This window comes from Cinclus cinclus, chromosome 18 (genome assembly GCF_963662255.1).
Source record: "Cinclus cinclus chromosome 18, bCinCin1.1, whole genome shotgun sequence".
Taxonomy (NCBI): Eukaryota; Metazoa; Chordata; class Aves; order Passeriformes; family Cinclidae; genus Cinclus; species Cinclus cinclus.
Window position 1 is genome coordinate 6,674,070 of NC_085063.1, and position 17,983 is coordinate 6,692,052.

Genomic DNA, 17,983 nt, shown 5'->3' on the forward strand with positions numbered 1-17,983 from the left:
TGGGAGCTCGGACTGGGAGGGGAGAGCGGCCGGGCAGAGGCGGCACAGCCCCGCCGGGGAGCCCGGGGCAGCACACACCGCCGGACACGGGACAGGGCTGCAGAGGAGCGCTGCTCACCCTGCCCGAGCCAGCCAGCCTGGACCCCCGGCCACCCCCGCCCCGCAGGAACAGCCCCGGCAGCCGGAGCTGGCAGCCGGCCCCGCACTCACACCGAGCGCTCGCCGCAGCAGCACCGCTCCACTGCGGCTGCCGGCACCGCCCGCATCTTTCACTGCGGCCCCGGGGGCGGGACGGGACCCCCGCCCAGCGCCCCACCCACCCCCGGCCAGGTGCGGGGCTGCCCCGCCAGGACGGAGCCGACAGCGCTACTGACAGCGCCACTGACAGCCCTACGGACAGCGCCACTGACAGCCCTACGGACAGCGCCACTGACAGCCCTACGGACAGCCCTACGGACAGCGCCACTGACAGCCCTACGGACAGCCCTGCTGACAGCCCGACGGACAGCGCTATGGCCAGCGCTGTGGCCAGCCCGACGGAAAGCTCAGCGGACAGAGCTGCGGACAGCCCAGTCCGGCCGGGCAGCGGCGGCCCCCGCCGAGCAGAGGGGCTCGGGGGCTCGGCAGATGCATCTCCTCATCTCTGCGAATGGCAGCTCCTGCGCGTCCCACCCACGCGCTTTTAGGAAATCACATGCACCTTCTGGTATGTAATTCCCTGAAGTTAAGGAGTACAGGCAGGAGCCGCACACAGCTCGGTTACAAATCTCTCACCACCGAGCGGTCACGCATTTCCGAACTGCGCAGCAATCTGCCTTGGGACCCAACAGAGACCCAGGGAAAATGGCCTCTGCCATCACCACCTCTTGTCTGTATGGGCCAGGAGTGCTGTAAGATCACTTTCATCCACTGTGATCGCACCCCAGCTGTTCTGGACGCGATTGTGCTGCTGAAACGCTGCACGAAAGCACAAAGGAACCTCGAGCTGCGGGCAGCCCAATTCCAAAGCGGCTCCACCCATGCTGCACCCTCGGAAGGGTCAGCTGCGCGGCAATCAGGAGAACCCTCACCTTCACAAAAGCCTTCTGGTGGTTTCCCACACTAAGCTGCCTCACTCCAAGGTCAGATAAGCATCACTGCCGAGAATAAGAAGCTGCAGCAGCAAGTTAGGGAAGTCAAACATCTAAAGTGCACCTGCACTCTTACTGTGGCTGGGCCAGCTGGAGTGCCCTTTCCCAGAAAGACAGAATTAAATAAAAAATCGAGACACGCCCTCAACTCAGCACTGCTGCAGACCAGCCTTCTCGGCTCATGATTTCCCCAAAAGAGACAGCAAGGATTAGATGTTATGTGAAAGGACTAAGACAGGAGGTGGTCTCTGAACAGCAGCAGCTAGCAGACACAGCGATTTTTCTTCTTGGAGCTGACAGTGTCATCAGCATGAGTCAGACTGGGAGTTAGTGCACACTATAAAATAATTTAAGATCTACGGTATGCGCATACATTTAGGTATGTCCATAAAGGCTGAAGAAAATGACAAAGTAGCAATAATTACAGACACGGGGGGACCACCATGTAAAGCCATATGGCATGGGACAGAGCAGCGGTCAAGCAACAGCTGGTGAGATTTTGGCCTAATGCCTTCATTGGTAAATCAAGAGCAGCCAAGTGACATTTTCCACTGTGCATACTTCTGTGTTGCCCCGCTCTGGGAGCAGGACCAAGCTTCCTTGAAGTTTTCAGGCTGCCTGGCATCTGCTGTCTGGCAACTGCCATCCATCCCTTCAAGTGCTCTTCTGTCCAGTGCACCTGCACTATTTTGCAATTTTGGTGTTCCTTTAGCACAGTACAATATGAAACAAGGGCTGGGTGTGCAGAGGTAAGGCCAGCCCTGTGTTCATAGTGGGTATTTAAAAGATTCCCAAGAAAAATCTCTAAATGTAACCAACACTTTTCTCATTTACAGTGTGTTCAACCCTACGATATACAATGACTCATGGCAAGTTAAATGGCTATTCAGAGTTGCATTTAAACTCTGCAATGACAATATATTACATATATAGTATGTTATAGTATATTACAGTATATGTGTGTGTGTGTGTATGTATATATATATATACACACACAGTATATATTTTATAGTATATTACAATATAGTATGCCCTCGAGGAAAAGTAAGAGAAACAGTGTTTTCTCCTACAAATCTGGGACGGTGTGTGGGAAAGTCTCCTGGTAAAGGAATGAGTAACTCAGTATTTGTAAATCATGAATCAACTCACACAATCCACAGACTGAAAACTGAATACAAGTGGTGATTTTACTACCACAGGTTTCGGCACTACTACAACAAAGAAAACAGACAACCAAATGATAAAATTTTTTTTTATTATTCACTTTTGAATTCTTTTACACTTTCCTGATTATTTTGTGTAAGGTGAAACTAGAACTGTTTAAAAGACATACACAAATCTAGTACATCAATAACCAGGTATTTCTTTTTGCTATACTATTCTCACAACCACGTGTGTGCTAGGCAATATAACCGTCACAGAAGCAAACTTTAGGCAGAATACTGGTCAGTAAAAACAAAGCGAAAAGAGCTACCAGATATACAGACAGGCTCGGTTCCACATTCACTACTGCATTTATCAAGCGCCAAGTATTAACTGCACAATTTGTTCAGCTAGTAGAGGGGAGTTTTAAAATCAGTGCATGAAATTCTCTTCAGCAGACAAATGGACAAACAGATGGATCCTATACCTAAGTGGAATGTCAAGGCAGGGGATGATACCACGGGACTGATAGGTGACTATTCCTAATCTTTTCCACTGCATTATTCACGCAACTCTTACTAGGTTTTGTTTAATGGAACATGTTTGAAACATGACAAGGTGAGGACGTTTGGAGCTCAAATATTACAAGCGTTACAGATGTGTAGGTCTGCATTCCAGTACAAGATGGGAAATCCTGAATATTTGAGCCAGTACTTGAGCCAGTTTCCTGGTACTGCCAAAGAATGGCAGATAAGAGCTGAAGAATGCAACAGCACAGGCAGCTCTCAAACACCCAAGGAAGAAACCTGTCCTTGGTGAAGTGCAGGCCTCATCCACCATCCTGACATCACCAAGAACCAAAGAAAGGATGATGCATATATGGGAGTCCAAAACTGCTTTAATGGAGTTTAAACAGGTGAAAGGGTCAAGGGTGAACAGAGTCCAGCGGGAGAAAAATTTCTATCAAGTGAACTTAAAGATGGCTCAGTGGATTACTTACGAAGTTTTCAGGATAAATTGAGAATGGGAATACCATGGAGATTTTGATTCACCTAAGAGTAAAGTAATGCAAAAGTGGCAGATCACTTCATGGTATCATCCAAACTAATAAGGCCATTCAAAAAATTGAATCTTCTCCTATTGCAAGTCCATGGCAGCGAACCAAGAGTTTTTACTACTGAAGAATATCTAAGTTGTAACTAGGTAAAAGTTATTGCTGTGGGAAGGGGCTTAGTCATGCATGTGGTATGAGCATGAAAGCACTTTGAGAAGTCAAATCCCAGTTATCTGCCAGTGTAAAGAGTTTGGAAATCAAGCTGCTAACTCCCCCATATCCCTCCTCCCCAAAACAAACCCCATCCCCAGAAAGACAGGATTGACAAAGTGAGCTTTTGACTGAAAGCGGTGCCTCAGACTCAGTTACAAATGTCTACAGAGTGTGCCTGTTCAACTACCTCATAGCAGTGTCCCTAACCGGAATGCCATACATTGGATTGTTTTCCTTCCATGCCCCAGTGTCACAATAGAATCTCTATAACTTTCTGTACAACTTTACAACAGAATTGTACTTCGACTATTTTGGTGCCAAATTAAGCTCGCCAGAGTTACATAATTGATGTCTACTTTTCTACCAATAAGAGTTTTGTAAAGTCAATTGCAATCACAAAACCCTTTATTATTATTATTATTATCATCATCACAGTGTTCAGTTAAAAATATAAACACGGTAATCGGAACTGTAAATGTTCAGAATAGGAAAGTTCGGAATGCCATTGGAATAACCGACCTCCGCTCTAGGTACACAGAACACCAACCAACCGGTTTTACCCCACAGACAGTTTTTGCTACGTTGAGGTTGTGAAAGTCAATGTACTATTCTTTTTGCTTGTCGCACAAAGGGATTATGTGTAGGATACAGGGTGACATTGAACATATAGTGAAGCGTGACAGCCATTAGTTCTCTCCCTCCCCAGCATCCCCTTCATCTCCCTGGTTTTCCGACGTCCATAGCTGTAAGGAAATACAAACACGTGTTTATGCTGGAAGCATGGTTAATTACAATTGTCAGGAAAGGGAAGACAGCGTAATTAGTAGTAGCTGTGCAATTTTCTCAGCTAAGAGCAATGCAGAACTGAACTTAATAGTAAAGCTGAAGAATAATAAACTAGAACATGAATAAAAGATAAGCAAGAAGCTAGCACAAGCTGGAAAGTTCCACATAAAAGTGTTGAGAACAAACTCCACTCTGTGTCACAAAAGGAATCTGAGCTTGTTACAGCAGTTAACAAGTGATTCCTAGTTTGAACAAGCAAGTCTAACTGGTCTGGTTACAAAAAGCATTGCAGTTAACACATGCAGTTAATGCCTCAGAAAAAGCTTTTAATGGCACAGAACCGCATCAGCTTTCAGATGCTGAGTCCCACTTCAGAGTGCAGCAGCCTAGAGTGCAGTGGTTTGCCCCATGGTACTCACAGTGAGGTTGTCCCTAAGCAGCTGCATGATCAGGGTGCTGTCTTTGTAAGACTCTTCATTCAGCGTGTCCAGCTCTGCTATTGCTTCATCAAATGCCTAAAAACACAAACACAGCCCTTTCACACTCTGCTTTCTGAAGTCACTGCTGTTTAAACAGAGCTTACAAATCTGCCATGTTAGTATCCAAATTCTGTAAAAAAAGTCTCCAGTATTTTTCTTTTCCACCACAAGAAGAAATGTAAAATAAAGTGAGCTTTAGATCCTAGACAGCCAGGGGAAAACAGAAATCTTCAGGGGTGTCCAGATAAAAGCCCAGAAAAGCTTTACTAAATGCCAATACCAAATACTGAAGAGGCAAGAGCACTCTATGTGTCATGCAGAAAAATGGTTCACATAGCTTGAAATCAGGTTTAAGACAGCACTTTAAAAAAGAAACTTTCATTTAAAAGGAGGTTTCACTGGTCTAAATAATCCGGGAAAGACAAAGGTACCATTACTTGAATGAGTATATATATATATATTTATATATAGGGAGAGAGAGTACATGAGTAAGTAGACAAAAAAATGGAACACAAGACTTTTTAACAGTAGGGAGGGAAGGTTTTCAATTTCTTTTCAAAACAGCAGCGGAAATCAGGTATATTCCACTAGAGATTAACAAAGCCATTCTTCCCATCCATCTGTTACACTTGAAAATCAATACTGTGAGTCTGAGAGCTGTAAGTGCTATTTCTTCATTCAGGTTTCAAACAGATGCAAGCATTTTAACTAAGAAAAGCAAGAACAGAAGCACAACACCACTTCTTTTTACAGCACAACATCACTTCTTGTTACAAAGTCGTACTGAAGTGCATATTAAGAACACAAAGATTCACCTAATGCCATGTTATTCAAGTCCCTACTAGACAATTTTCACAGACACAAAAAGCTCCATTTAGAAGATTAATCCTATTTTAGGGAGAAGGCTGAGGAAAAAATGGCTATTTGTTTGCCACAGCCATCAAAAAGGCTCTTTCTGGTCTCTGGAGAGAGGGGCACCCAAGGACACTCAGGGCTACAAAGATGGGCACACAGACAACACTTCATGTACTGGCTAAGTGCTCCAATTTAAATAAATATTTCACTTTAGAAGTGCTAAATTAATTCAAGTGTTTTCAATTTTGACACAAACACATTCTAAGAGAATTAGGTGGACATTAAACAGAGACAATTTGTCTTCCCTGTCACTGGAACAGCTGCAGTAGCAAATTAGCCTTACCCAAAGCTAAGCTAGTTCAGCAAACCAACTTAACCTGAAAATATACTACAATGACAACCATTTCATGACAGCATTTTTAAGGAATTTGATATGAAAAAGCATAATCATCTAAAAAATGCTACTGTAACCATGTAATTACCTCCACAGCCTCCACAACAACTGGTGATAAGAAGAGTCTACTTACCGTCTTTGCCAGATTACAGGCTTTTTCAGGAGAATTTAGGATCTCATAGTAGAAGACAGAGAAATTTAGAGCCAAACCGAGTCGAATGGGGTGTGTTGGCTGCATCTCTTTCTTGCTAATTTCAAATGCCTCCTGATAAGCTTGCTGGGAGTTTGCTACCGTTGCTGCAAGAAGCAATTACAACCACATAAATACACAGTACATCTCTCTACTTCATGGGGGAAGCAATTATATTCTCAGCCTAGACCACCATGCCACCAGAAATTCAAACAACTGCCTATGAAGAGACACGTCTTTCACTGTTCTTACATGCAAAAGCCTTCCATTTGCTGAACAATTAATGCTGAAATATATTCTTTAAATAGAAACTTAAAATAAAATTTATTTAACAAATTCTAACCAATCTGAATGGACACAAACTCTGCTTAAGTGTTCTGGTTTTAAACATTCATTTCCAGCCCAGCTGAAGAAGTCATAGTTATCACTAATAAATCCAGACAAAACCATATGGGGAAGAAGAGGTAACTAAACTACTTCTGTTAGGTCATGAACTTTGTATTTCAGGTTGGGGTTTCAGGGCAAAGCCAACGGTCCCTTCCTGGCTAATGAGTAACAATAAGCTCCACGATGACATCAAGCAAAGTTTGCAAGATACGGTTTACATCAGACACAGGAATTCAGACAGTTTAGCACTGCTTTCCCTTTTCAGAATGTGTTACTTTAGAACCCAGGAACCCAACATCCCATCTCTGTATGCAGAGTTTGTGAACAGTGGAGACTTGAGCTGGATTCATAGTTTAAACATGAGATCAAACAAACCAAGCATTTTTCATGAGGAAGAAACCTTCCTTCTCCAGGAAAATGATTTTACACTTCCACATATGCCTGAAAACTAGCCACTGTGGTCAGGGGCTGCAAGCAGAGTTTGACTGCATTGATGAGCATCTGTCAACCACTTCTATTTATTTCAGTGAAGTCTTTCTCCAAAAGTGACTTGTACTGCACCTATCTTTATAACTACAGAGCAGTACTGAAAAGAAACAAATACATGATCTTGGGGAAAACAATGTAAGTGGCTTTTATACTTGATTCTGCTTGGTCTGCAGAGAGAGATTTCATTTTTACTTACTTTGCTTATTGTCCCCAGATGCCACTTCTGAGAGGTATCTGTAGTAATCACCTTTCATTTTCAAATAGAAGACCTTGCTTTCTGGCTGCGTGGCATTGACAATAAGGTATTTATCCAGGAGTTCCTGAGAAAGATTTTAAAAAAAGTGATGTTTCCTGAGTCATAAAAATAATATCTTGAAACAGAGCCTTTGTTACAATGGCGAGCATGAACTGTTCAAATGGTAACAATGACTTCTGTCATGACTTACATAGACTCGTGTTAATCACTTGGCCTACTGTTGTCTAAACTCTGGGAAAAAAAGATAAACTACTTGTAGCCAAATCTATGGAGAGCTGAAAATTTGCTATGTTGATCCTACCCACAATTCCCCCCTGCAGGATCTGAAGGCTATCAGAGCTTAAGCCTGCTGATGCAAACCCACATCCATGACCAAACTAACAAAAAGCAGCAGCTGGAAATTTGCACATCTGGTCACTTTAACTGCCAGAAATTTGAATTCTATGCAGAGCTATGAAATTTTCCACAAAAAACTGATTCTATCTCCAGCTGAAAAGGTTGACAGTGGCACAGGCAGCACATGTGCACTCAGAAAGAGATGCAAAGATCGACTGCACTGACAGCACCAGCTCCTGACTGATACTAAGCAAATGGAACAACAATAAAAGGAATCCCTCTTGTCAGAGTGAAAGAAAGAGCAAAATCAGTCTGGGAGAACTACATACCTTCTTAGTTTTTTAAAAAAGTACTAAACAAGACTCAGGATGTCAGCAGTCACTAATTAAAGAAGTTAAACAGCAGGCCTTTTAGCAGGACTCATGTCAGTGCCCTAGATCTAAATTTGTTTTCATGGTGAAATCCCTCCAGACAGCAGCCAGGGGTCTTCAGCATGGCCCTGGTTTGTTTTTTGATGTTAGAAAAAAATATCGTGTTTTATAACAAATTCCCTAAGAAGCAAGCTAAATGATTTAGGAGCTAGAATTGGACCAAAGCATGAAGCTATGCAAAATTATTCCCCTGCTAAGGTGCTGCAGTGACTACAGCACTACTAAAATTCCTTAAGCCTCTCTGAAGAATGCTGCAGTACTAACTACTGTTATTTTTGCTGTTGGATTATTACCAGAACATCATTGCAGATATCCTGCAATTCAGCCTCAATTTTCTCACGATACTCCTTTCCCATCTGCTGTTTCTTCTCGTTTCTCTCTGTTTTCTGTTCGATGCTGGAAATCACGCGCCAGGACGAGCGACGGGCACCGACCACGTTCTTGTAGGCCACGGAGAGGAGATTCCTTTCTTCATTGGACAGCTCATGTCCCTGCTCAGTGACAGCCTTCATAGCAGCAGCCATGTCATCGTAACGCTCGGCCTGCTCGGCCAGTTTGGCTTTCTGTACCAACTCACTTTTATCCATGGCTGTCCTGCAATTAGTGAGGCATAAAAATAGAGAAAAATGTCTCGATGGTCTGCACTGAGGAAGTTCGTGCACTGAAGGGTGAAGCAGATTTTACAGTCAGTAAAAAGAGAGAAATCTATCAACTGTAATTAAGTAATACAAAGGGGTTATTTTAAAAAATGTATTTCGCCTTTTGCCAAATATATATAATTTCCATGTGTAAATGACTAATGACAATCCTGAAGATATGAAAGCATTGTTCTTCAAAATACAGCAAAAGTCATACTGGCATTAAGCAGAGCCCTGTGTGAATCTCTCCTTTGTCCTTTAACAACCACAGCTCAAGGTGGGAGATATTAACCAAGAAACCTGAGTTTGCTGAGGCTTTTTCAGGTTTGTTTGTTTGTTTGTTTTTGCTTGTTTTCCTCCACTGTAGTATAAGAGCAACTACTTGGGAGCACTGAAGCACTGGACAGCTCCTTCTGACACTGAAGATTTTTGGCAAGTTAGAGGAGATGTTTCTGTGGGTTTACATAAACCATACCCAGGAAAACTGTAGTTGGCAACTATGGAAAGTACATTTATAATGTTCTGCCAGAAAATAACGTGGGTTTTTTTTACATGTGAATCAACATACACATAATGGATGACTCTACACAGCTAGGGTGGCTGCAGCCTCAGGTTTTCAAGACCTTTTAAATAACACTGACATTCATAAAATCCGAATGGAACGTGGCCCACATGATGGTCACTGCTACAAAACAAATTGCTTTTATGGAAACAACTTGTTTATCATTTCTGATAATGCAGTTTAGCAACCAAAGCTGTGAAAACACATCACATGGCCACATGGTCACTGAAGAGCTAATGCCAGAGAGAATGAATAAACCACCCAGGGCCAGGCTCACAGGAGAAAGAAGTTTCTTTGCCTTTATCAAAATGGACCTCAATAGCTCACAAACTTACAGACAACCCAAGTTTAACTGCAAAATTTCTCCAGATGTGCAGGTACACTTTTGGACACATCCAGAACTGTTATTCTCATCATAATAATTATCCTCTCCCACTCCTAAACCCGAATCAGGGCTCTCCCTGTCTAGGTAAGTTGTCAGGCTGAGACTGAACAGCCTAAAAACAACTTCTAAAAGAACAAAAAAGCCCAAACAAGAACATTAAGTTTACATTTGTAATTCACAGACTTCTGTTCATTACAAAAGCACCTACAGTCGTATTAGAAAGAACCAATACCTGAAAGAGGTTGCTGCAGCCTTCTCCCTGCCTCTCACCTTTGAAAATTCCAGTCTGACAGGCTTCTGATGGAAAATATCTTGCGCACACTGCTCACCTTGTATTTTACCCCAAGGATCATCTACCACACTATCATAGAGCAAAACCAATCCCCTGTACTAAATCCTCAACCAGGACAATGAGATACAGACCCAAATTCCCATTGTGATACATTCCCAAATTCAGACACTGCTTACACAACCAAGGATGAGTAATAACTAGAAAATTATTTTGAGATGAGCATATTCTGTCCCTCCAGCTGAGGATATTCCACTTTAGGAAAAAAACCCCAAAAAACAAAACACCCAGGATATCAAGTCAAACACTGTTATTTCACGTAAAAATTCCTGAAGTGAACCCAGCAACCAAATGTACCTGCTCTGTATCCACAAGTCTCACTCACTCCTGTTGTGTTTGATCCTTTGTAGATCCCAATGCATCCACCTTCGTAAGACACTCAAAGTAAGGACATGGAATACTAAAACCAGCCTCCTGGAAAGGAACCTTTTGCAGACTGGTAAGTAAAGTTGGGCTCTGGTTCAGCTCTGTTTCAAGTGCTGTGTTTAAACCAATGGTTTCTGGGACCTATTGAAAGGTGCCACACAGACTTCAGATCAAAGTCCTCAACAAGACAAGGTGACTGCAGGCAGCAGTGTGACAACTTGTTGTAAGGCATGATTCATTTGGTTCTCTCTTCCCCAGTAGAGCTTTTACCCTGGGGATATTACCATTGGTTTCCACAGGCTTATCAAACAGACAGCCCCTGTTGATGGAAAAGGTTCAGTGGGATTTGTGATGTGCTTTGTTTCTTCCTACTTTGAAGGCTATCATAGCACCAATGCAGAACAAGCCCAAGGAAATCACTGGACCACTTCCCCTTGAGACAACTCATCCCACTTTTCCCTCTTATCAAACCTTGTAAACCATTCCCTTAACCAGCACTAATTGCAGGCCATGTGCTTAAGGTAGGAAGTAATTTATGAGTGGTGTGTCTCTATCCACCCACTAAAATCTGAACATGAGCAAAGTACACCTGAAGAATGACTTTTACATTACAAGAACCAACTTAAAACAACAGGACATTGAAACTAAGCAGTTTCAGAGCACTTTTAGTTTCTTCATTGTCTGCACAGCTTCTAGAAGTATTTCTACTACAAACATCTTATCTTCTCCTCTTCTTATCATGGAATGTGATTGTTACAGTGGAAGCAGCCTGCTTGTTGAAGTGCAGAGGCAAGTAGCTCCAACTGAGTTTACATTTTGCCATTGAAAGGTCAGTTAGTTTTATCTTTGATCTGCACTTTGCCAATAGTGATCTAATCTGTAGACAAGTCATCAGTGCAGAATTCTGTTTACAAACAATATAGAGTTTAGTTTTGAAAGGGTGAAGAGTTTGTTTTATCAAGCTCACTGACATATTTTTATTTAGATGCAAGACAGTTCACAGCAGTCAATGGGTTCATATAAGGACACATGAAGGAAATCGCAAAGGAAACTGCACATGAAGGAAAACACGGGGGCACAAAGACCTAACAGACAAAAGAGATCCAGAAACCAGATTAACACATCACTTATAAAGTAAAATACCAGCACAAAGATTAGAATGTTGCTTCTCATCAAGCAACTTTCCTCAGCAATGTAACTAATTTATGCACATGAAAATCATTTATGCATATATGAAACTCAAACTCATCGCTAAAGATGGAGCTCCTGAGAACTTCACTAGCTTAGTTCTGACATAACAATTCAGCATACTGAGGCCTGAGTTTAGTTCATTTGTGTTAATATCTGGACTGTTAGCAGGCTTGCTAAGAAACACAAGTATTATTCAGTAACATGGATTTAACAGAACTTAAATGCAGTAAGAAAATCATTGCCCATACCAAAATATCTGCCAATGACAGTAAGCCTACCAGTACTTACTTCCCAGGGTCTGCATAAAGGAACACTTAAAATCCTCATTTGATTCTCCATTGCTTACCTTGTTAGAAGCTTGGGGAGAGCTTTGCAGAGCTATGCTGGCTTGAGCTCCAAAAGAGGGAAGTGTTTGCCAGAAGGAAAAAAGATACAAGGAAAGGAGTGATGTTTGAAAAGGCAAAGAAGCAACTATCAGTTATAACTGGTCCCTCCCAGAGAGGAGATGAAAGCCACACTCTAACAATGGACCAGTGTGCCACAGTCTGATACAAGCAAAGCCTAGAGCTAAAAATACACCTAGGCCACACACAGAAGCCATCTACCAAAGGTTACCTGCAGCTAGGAGCAAAACACACAGAGGTGATGAACAGGAGGCTGACAGGAATGATCTATTCTAGCACTGATAAAGCCATGCCATGGTGGCAAAGGGAAAAGAGGGAAGATGGAAAAAGGAGCAGAGACGTGCAGATCACAGCCATTGAAGAGTCCTGAAAGCTGCCTGTTCTAAGCAGAAGATTCTGATATTAGAAGCATTAACACAGTTCCAATTCTTAAGATACTGTCTTCTTAGGAATCTGTCCAACACAATTTAGTAGTCCTCCAAAAAAGAAGTGGCTGGACACGGTTCACAACAAGGAATGCCAACCACTGCCCAGCAGTCACATCCAATAGTACCAGCTGCCAGAATTTTCAATCACCTGAAATCCCACACTCAAAATGTAATTTTTTACTATTTTTTCCCTCTATCTCCCATACAGCCTAGAGCTCTTTCAATCTCTGTTACAAATGCAGAAGAGCATGTATGCAGGCACTGTAAGTTACAAATGCTTACTCCCACTCCAGAAATGAAACATGTCACAAAGCATCAAAGGAAAAGGTCAGAACCTGCAAAACTCATCAGTTTGTAGCTGCCTGCATCTTTCAGTGGAAGATGCAGTGAGAAGGAGATGGTGTGACCAGCCTGGGAACAGCACCTGGAGTCAGTACACCCATGGATCTTTCAAGAGTGGAGGGCCACACAGAACTGGAGGTTTACATCCCATTAACAGCTGGGGGGTAAAACATGCAGCTACTGTTCTTCAGGAGACTGCAGGATTTTGAGAACTACAACTTACTCCTCAGCACTTATTCCATCTGCTCTGTAGCCTTTACTGGTTCCCATTCCTATGGGCTCTTTAGGACAAAGCCAAAATGAATCTGAACTAACTGTGCTTAAAGTCTGTAAAAATCAAATGAAAACTGACACTGAAAATAATCTGGCTTATATAACATATTGAACTGACAGGACAATACTAATAAGCTTATGTTGGTCTGAAGTCTGCTGCTCTTGATGACCTGTTCTTCTGATGCTAATTAAGTAATTGATTTTTGTGCACTGTTTTTCTCTCTACAGCAAGCATGAGAATCTATCGGACAAACACTCCCACTTTTTAGAAAAGAACTGGTGAGAGAGCAGGGTAGTTCTTGGTTTGACATACCAGTCCCTAACGAGTCGAGTAGAGCTGCAGGTTAACAGACCTGCATATTTAACTCTGAGAAAGGAATACAAAATGAGGTTTGGTGAAATGGGAGGCAATCATACTCCCCACTCAAAAGCTCTGTAAGTCCACTCAAATTCTAACAGAAAAAGCAGCAGACTGCTACAGAATCTGTAGTTCAATATTGCAACAATATGTGGACATACTTTATTTGATTTCTGGATGGGCAATTCATTCAGAAACTAAACATTCATGTGAGGTGAGTAGTATTTCAAATTACGGTTCTCTAACTACAGAGAGTAAGAGCTTTGGAAGACATTATTTCTAAAATAAATAGAAAATAATTCTCCACCATTCAGGTGCACACATGCTGACACAAGTATCTGCATGATGGGGATGTGATTACCTGTCGACTGGACAGTGCTTTTGTTTTTTATTTATTTTTTATAGGAAATGGAGTGCAGCTCTTTCTATTGAGTGCAAAGAACCTTCCTCGCTTTACTGCAGTACTAGGCATTTGATTTTATTAGTTGTGTTTCTCTAGTTGGTTCCCTCAAAGGCTGCCATGGATTGTTAAATAACTGATTAGAAAATGAATAGCTCTGGAAAGATTTGAACAGTAAAATCTTCGTGTCAGAAGCTTGGGTATAGCAAGTTCAGTAAAATATCCTGCAAACATAATGAGGGGAAAAGTAAAATGACTTCACAGTTGTGATATTCTTACTGACCTTGTGCAGCACATAACTTCAACCTCCTCTGCATCTACCCTGGCCTTCAGCTCAAATCTCTATGCAAATGTTGAGATAAAATTAACATTCTATAAAGCTATACCTCACCCTGCTCTGGCCATCTGCTGCCATCATTACTTGTTGCTTCATAAAATGACACTCAACGGTTTTCAGTCTCCATAGAGAATTACAAAATGCCTATGACCATTGCTGAGAGCATGTGGGAACATTGATGCTGTATGGACATCTTAAATTTAGTGACAGCAGCCTTGCTCTTCCTAATGCCAGGCTGAAAAGCAGAGCCCTGCTCCCTGGCTATGGCCCTTTGCTCAGGACAGTTGCAGGTGGAGACATGCTGGCACTTCCACAGCACAACAGCCCCACATGGCAACACCTATTTGTTCCAACCAGCAGAATGGTTTTTGGCAAGAATCCAGGTGGAAATAGTGTGTTAACCCCCAAAAAATCTTCCCCCAGGCATAAAGTTCATGCCAAACTAATGTATTCATATCACAGGTAAATCACTTTTGTTAATAATAAACTGACAGTATTTATATGACAGGGTGGGGCAAGAATTGTGGCCATATAACAGACACACTACTGTAATGCCTGGTATTAGGATACCACACGGATCAGAGCAGGAGCTTTTACCTCATTAACCAAATAATTATTTACTGAGCTCCTCCTCATCCGAGTTTATTCACATGCATCACAAAAAGCTGCATACTGGCACAGGCCTGCTCAGGAAAAAATAAAAAGACTCAACATCAAAATAGCAGAGATCAGAACATGCGGTACTGACATAATGAGGTTGAGAAAACTGCACCAGGCCCATCTGTGCAACGAGTCTATCACTTTATCGGTACCAATTTAATAAACAAAATATGATACAGGGGATATTTTTGCAGTCCTTTAATATGAAGGGAGAAAAAGGCACTCGTGTTCTTGTTTTCTAGATCAGATTATATCTCATCATTGCTTTGAAATAAAAGTAAGCTCATCTTTTTTAATATAAAAGTACTGTAATTTTTGACTGAGGTGTCCTGTGTCAGTGAACATGTGAAAACACAAATATTCCTACAGCCACTGAAAACACAAAACATTATAAACGTTCCAAAAATCTCTGATATTTTCCTATGGGAATTTAGTTTTTACGGTGCTGCGTGATGTGTTTTTTGTTTTCCTATAACTGGAAAAGGTATTTTAACTATTAATAAGGAATTCATCTGAAAGCAACAAATTTACATTGTGATCTTTGTGTGAGATACATTTATGCCAATACAGTGATTGTGTGTCACTGTCATTTCAACATCCCAATTAAAACCTGGTTACACATACCTCAACCAAAACCCATGGTCGTTAGCTCTGGGGCACTGCCCAGCCTTTCTGTAGGATGGGACTGGCTCGAACCAACCTTCTTTCCCGATGGAGTCCTCCCTAAACGGATCTCTATTCCCAAACGGACACGAACGATCAAAAATGGAAAATAATAATAATCGCATTTTGTTCCCTTCTATAGCGCTCACAGATGGCCACGACCACCTTGGGCCCTCCGTGGGCCAGCTCACGGCCAGCGGCACGGGCACGGCAGCGGCGCTCTCCCGAGCTGGGCACGGAGCTCCGGGCTTTGGCGAGCCCGAGGCCGGCCCGACCGTGCCGCGCTGCGGGCCCGCTCCGGGCAGCGCCGGCCCCGGCGCGGCGGGGCTCGCTCTGCGCCCCGGGCGCGCAGCCCTTCCCGCCGGGCGGGCCCAGGTGAGCGCGGCCGCGCCCCGGGCAGCGAGTGACTCACCGGGGCGGGGCAGCGCCGGGCGCTCGCCGAGGGGCGGCGCCGCCCGCCCGGGCCCGCCAGCGGCCGCCGAGCGAGGGTCACACCGTTACCGGGGCCGGGGGACGCAGGAGCGAGGAGGCAAAACCGGGGACCCTCCCGCAGGGACGTCCCGCACGGCGCGCCCGCCGCGGCCTGCGGCTCCCCGCGCGGGGTGGAGAGGAGCGGGCCGGCCGGCCGGGCGGGCGGGGTGCGGGCCGGGGCGGGCTGCCCCGCGGGTCGCGATGCCGATGCCCCTCGCCGATGCCCGCCCCGATGGCGGCCGCGGCCCCTCACCTGTCGGCGCGCGCGGATCCCACGGGCGGAGGCGACGGGAGCGGCGGCCGCTCGCACGGACACGCGCACACACCCTGCGGCGCTCGGCCCCGCTTCCGCCGCGCGACACGCCCCTTCCGGCGCCAGGGGGCGCCACCGCCCCGCGCACCGCCCCAGCGCCACGGTCACCATGGCGACGGGGCTCGCCCCGCCCGGCTCGCCCCGCCCTGCCCGGCCCGGCCCCGGCGCTGAGCGCGGCCCGGGGCTCTCGGTGCCCTCCCGCCCCGGGAGCACACCCCGAGCGGGGAGGAGCCCCGGACACGGCCCGTGGTACGCTCGCGCCTCGGCGCCCGCCGCGCTCTTTGTCTCCGCGGAGCTCCCCGGTGCCGGTGGGAGTGCAGAGGAGGGGGTGCCGCGGCCTGGAAGTGCAGCGGTTTGTTCGGCAACAAAAGAAACGGCTTTTGGGTTTCTCGCGATTTCTCGTTGCTGTTCTTTGGCGGGACCTCACGGTAGGAGTGACAGAATCACAGAATTGATTAGATTGGGAAAGACACGTAAAATCATCGAGTCCGACCTATGACTGAACACCTCTATGCCAATTAGAGCGTGGCACGAAGTGCCGCAGCCGGTCTTAAATCTTTTCAGAGACCGTGATTCCACCACTTCCCCGAGCAGACCATTCCAAAGGGACATATAAAGGACATATCCGAGGAAAACAGGCAGTGGGGTTATTCTGTACACCCTCACAGAAAGAAAATTTCACAAATGCCTTGAATTGCAAAATTGCCTTTAAAAGCTGTTTTAGTAGCAGCTCTTCCCTACAACTTCAAATGCATGGTTTCACTGACAAATCAAGATCCTTACTGGTTAGATAAGTTTTATGCAACTAATAAACTACATTTTCTAGGGAAATGGCAAAAGAGAACATGTTTGGGGCATGAGGGAAAGTCTAGCTCGGTCTCCAAAAAGGAATCCAAGTAAAAGAGTTCAGTTTTGTAATCCATATAATCATTTTGGATAAGAAGTGACAGGAAACATAACTCAATTGCACTGCACCCAGATCTCAAATTTATGGCAGCAGCACTTGTGAAAGTGTTATTATTGGGGCTCAGTTCAATTACAGCATCCCGGAGTCCAATTTTCTACTTTCAGATACAGTCCTGGGACCATCAAAGTGACTGTCAGATTCCTTTTTGGTGATGGAAGGACTTCGTTAATTTCCTGCTTAGTCTCAGTCCAAAGGTTAATTACTTTGGAAAGTCAGAAGGAAAATTACTTGGCACCCACAAGTTATCTTAAGCTGCAAACATTGATTCAGCTCCATCGATGCTGTCATCACTCTTTTTTTTTTCCTTTCTAGACAAAACTTGTTTTTTCCTCTGATCTCCTCCATAGTCCCTATCTTCTCAGTTTCTATTAGGGCCATTCCCAGTGTTCTTGCTGAGGCCTTGGGGGTGCTGATTCATGGCAGAATTACTTGGTTTTGACACTCCTTACACTCCTTGCCTGCATATCCGTGTATCATACTCAGTTTGCAGAAGTGTGCTGTCGACACCTGTTCATTTAGGCTCCCGCTGTGCCTCCCTCACCCTTCTCCCCTTGCTGCCTGTGTTGTCATAGCTGATGCCTCTTGCTTCCAGTGAGGTGCACTGATCTCCCTCCATACAGCTCCTCTGATTTTCCCATGTAAAATTCTCATCATCCCCGCTGAAGTTCTCACAATCTTTCTCAAGTGGTGTTTTTGGACCGTGCAATCTCCACCACAATATCCAGGCTGGATA

General features: G+C 44.4%; 1 protein-coding gene across 1 annotated transcript; it reads right to left on the minus strand.

Moving 5' to 3' along the window:
• Positions 1–3,644: 3,644 nt before the first annotated feature.
• YWHAB (tyrosine 3-monooxygenase/tryptophan 5-monooxygenase activation protein beta) lies at positions 3,645–16,264 on the minus strand. Its single transcript, XM_062504761.1, has 6 exons — positions 16,224–16,264; positions 8,437–8,737; positions 7,317–7,440; positions 6,188–6,351; positions 4,746–4,841; positions 3,645–4,283 (listed from the first exon to the last, which is right to left on the minus strand). Exons 2-6 carry the CDS (start codon positions 8,728–8,730, stop codon positions 4,227–4,229), a joined length of 735 nt encoding a protein of 244 aa, XP_062360745.1. The 5' UTR covers positions 8,731–8,737; positions 16,224–16,264; the 3' UTR covers positions 3,645–4,226.
• Positions 16,265–17,983: the final 1,719 nt, after the last annotated feature.

Bases quoted from the DNA above. Each gene is read 5' to 3' on its own strand.
- YWHAB (XM_062504761.1), bottom strand. From the start codon at position 8,730: ATGGATAAAAGTGAGTTGGTACAGAAAGCCAAACTGGCCGAGCAGGCC. The intron at 4,842-6,187 runs GTAAGTAGACTC...TTGTGTTTTTAG, and splicing joins CCTGTAATCTGGCAAAGACG to GCATTTGATGAAGCAATAGC. The intron at 4,284-4,745 runs GTGAGTACCATG...ATTTCCTTACAG, and splicing joins TGCTTAGGGACAACCTCACT to CTATGGACGTCGGAAAACCA.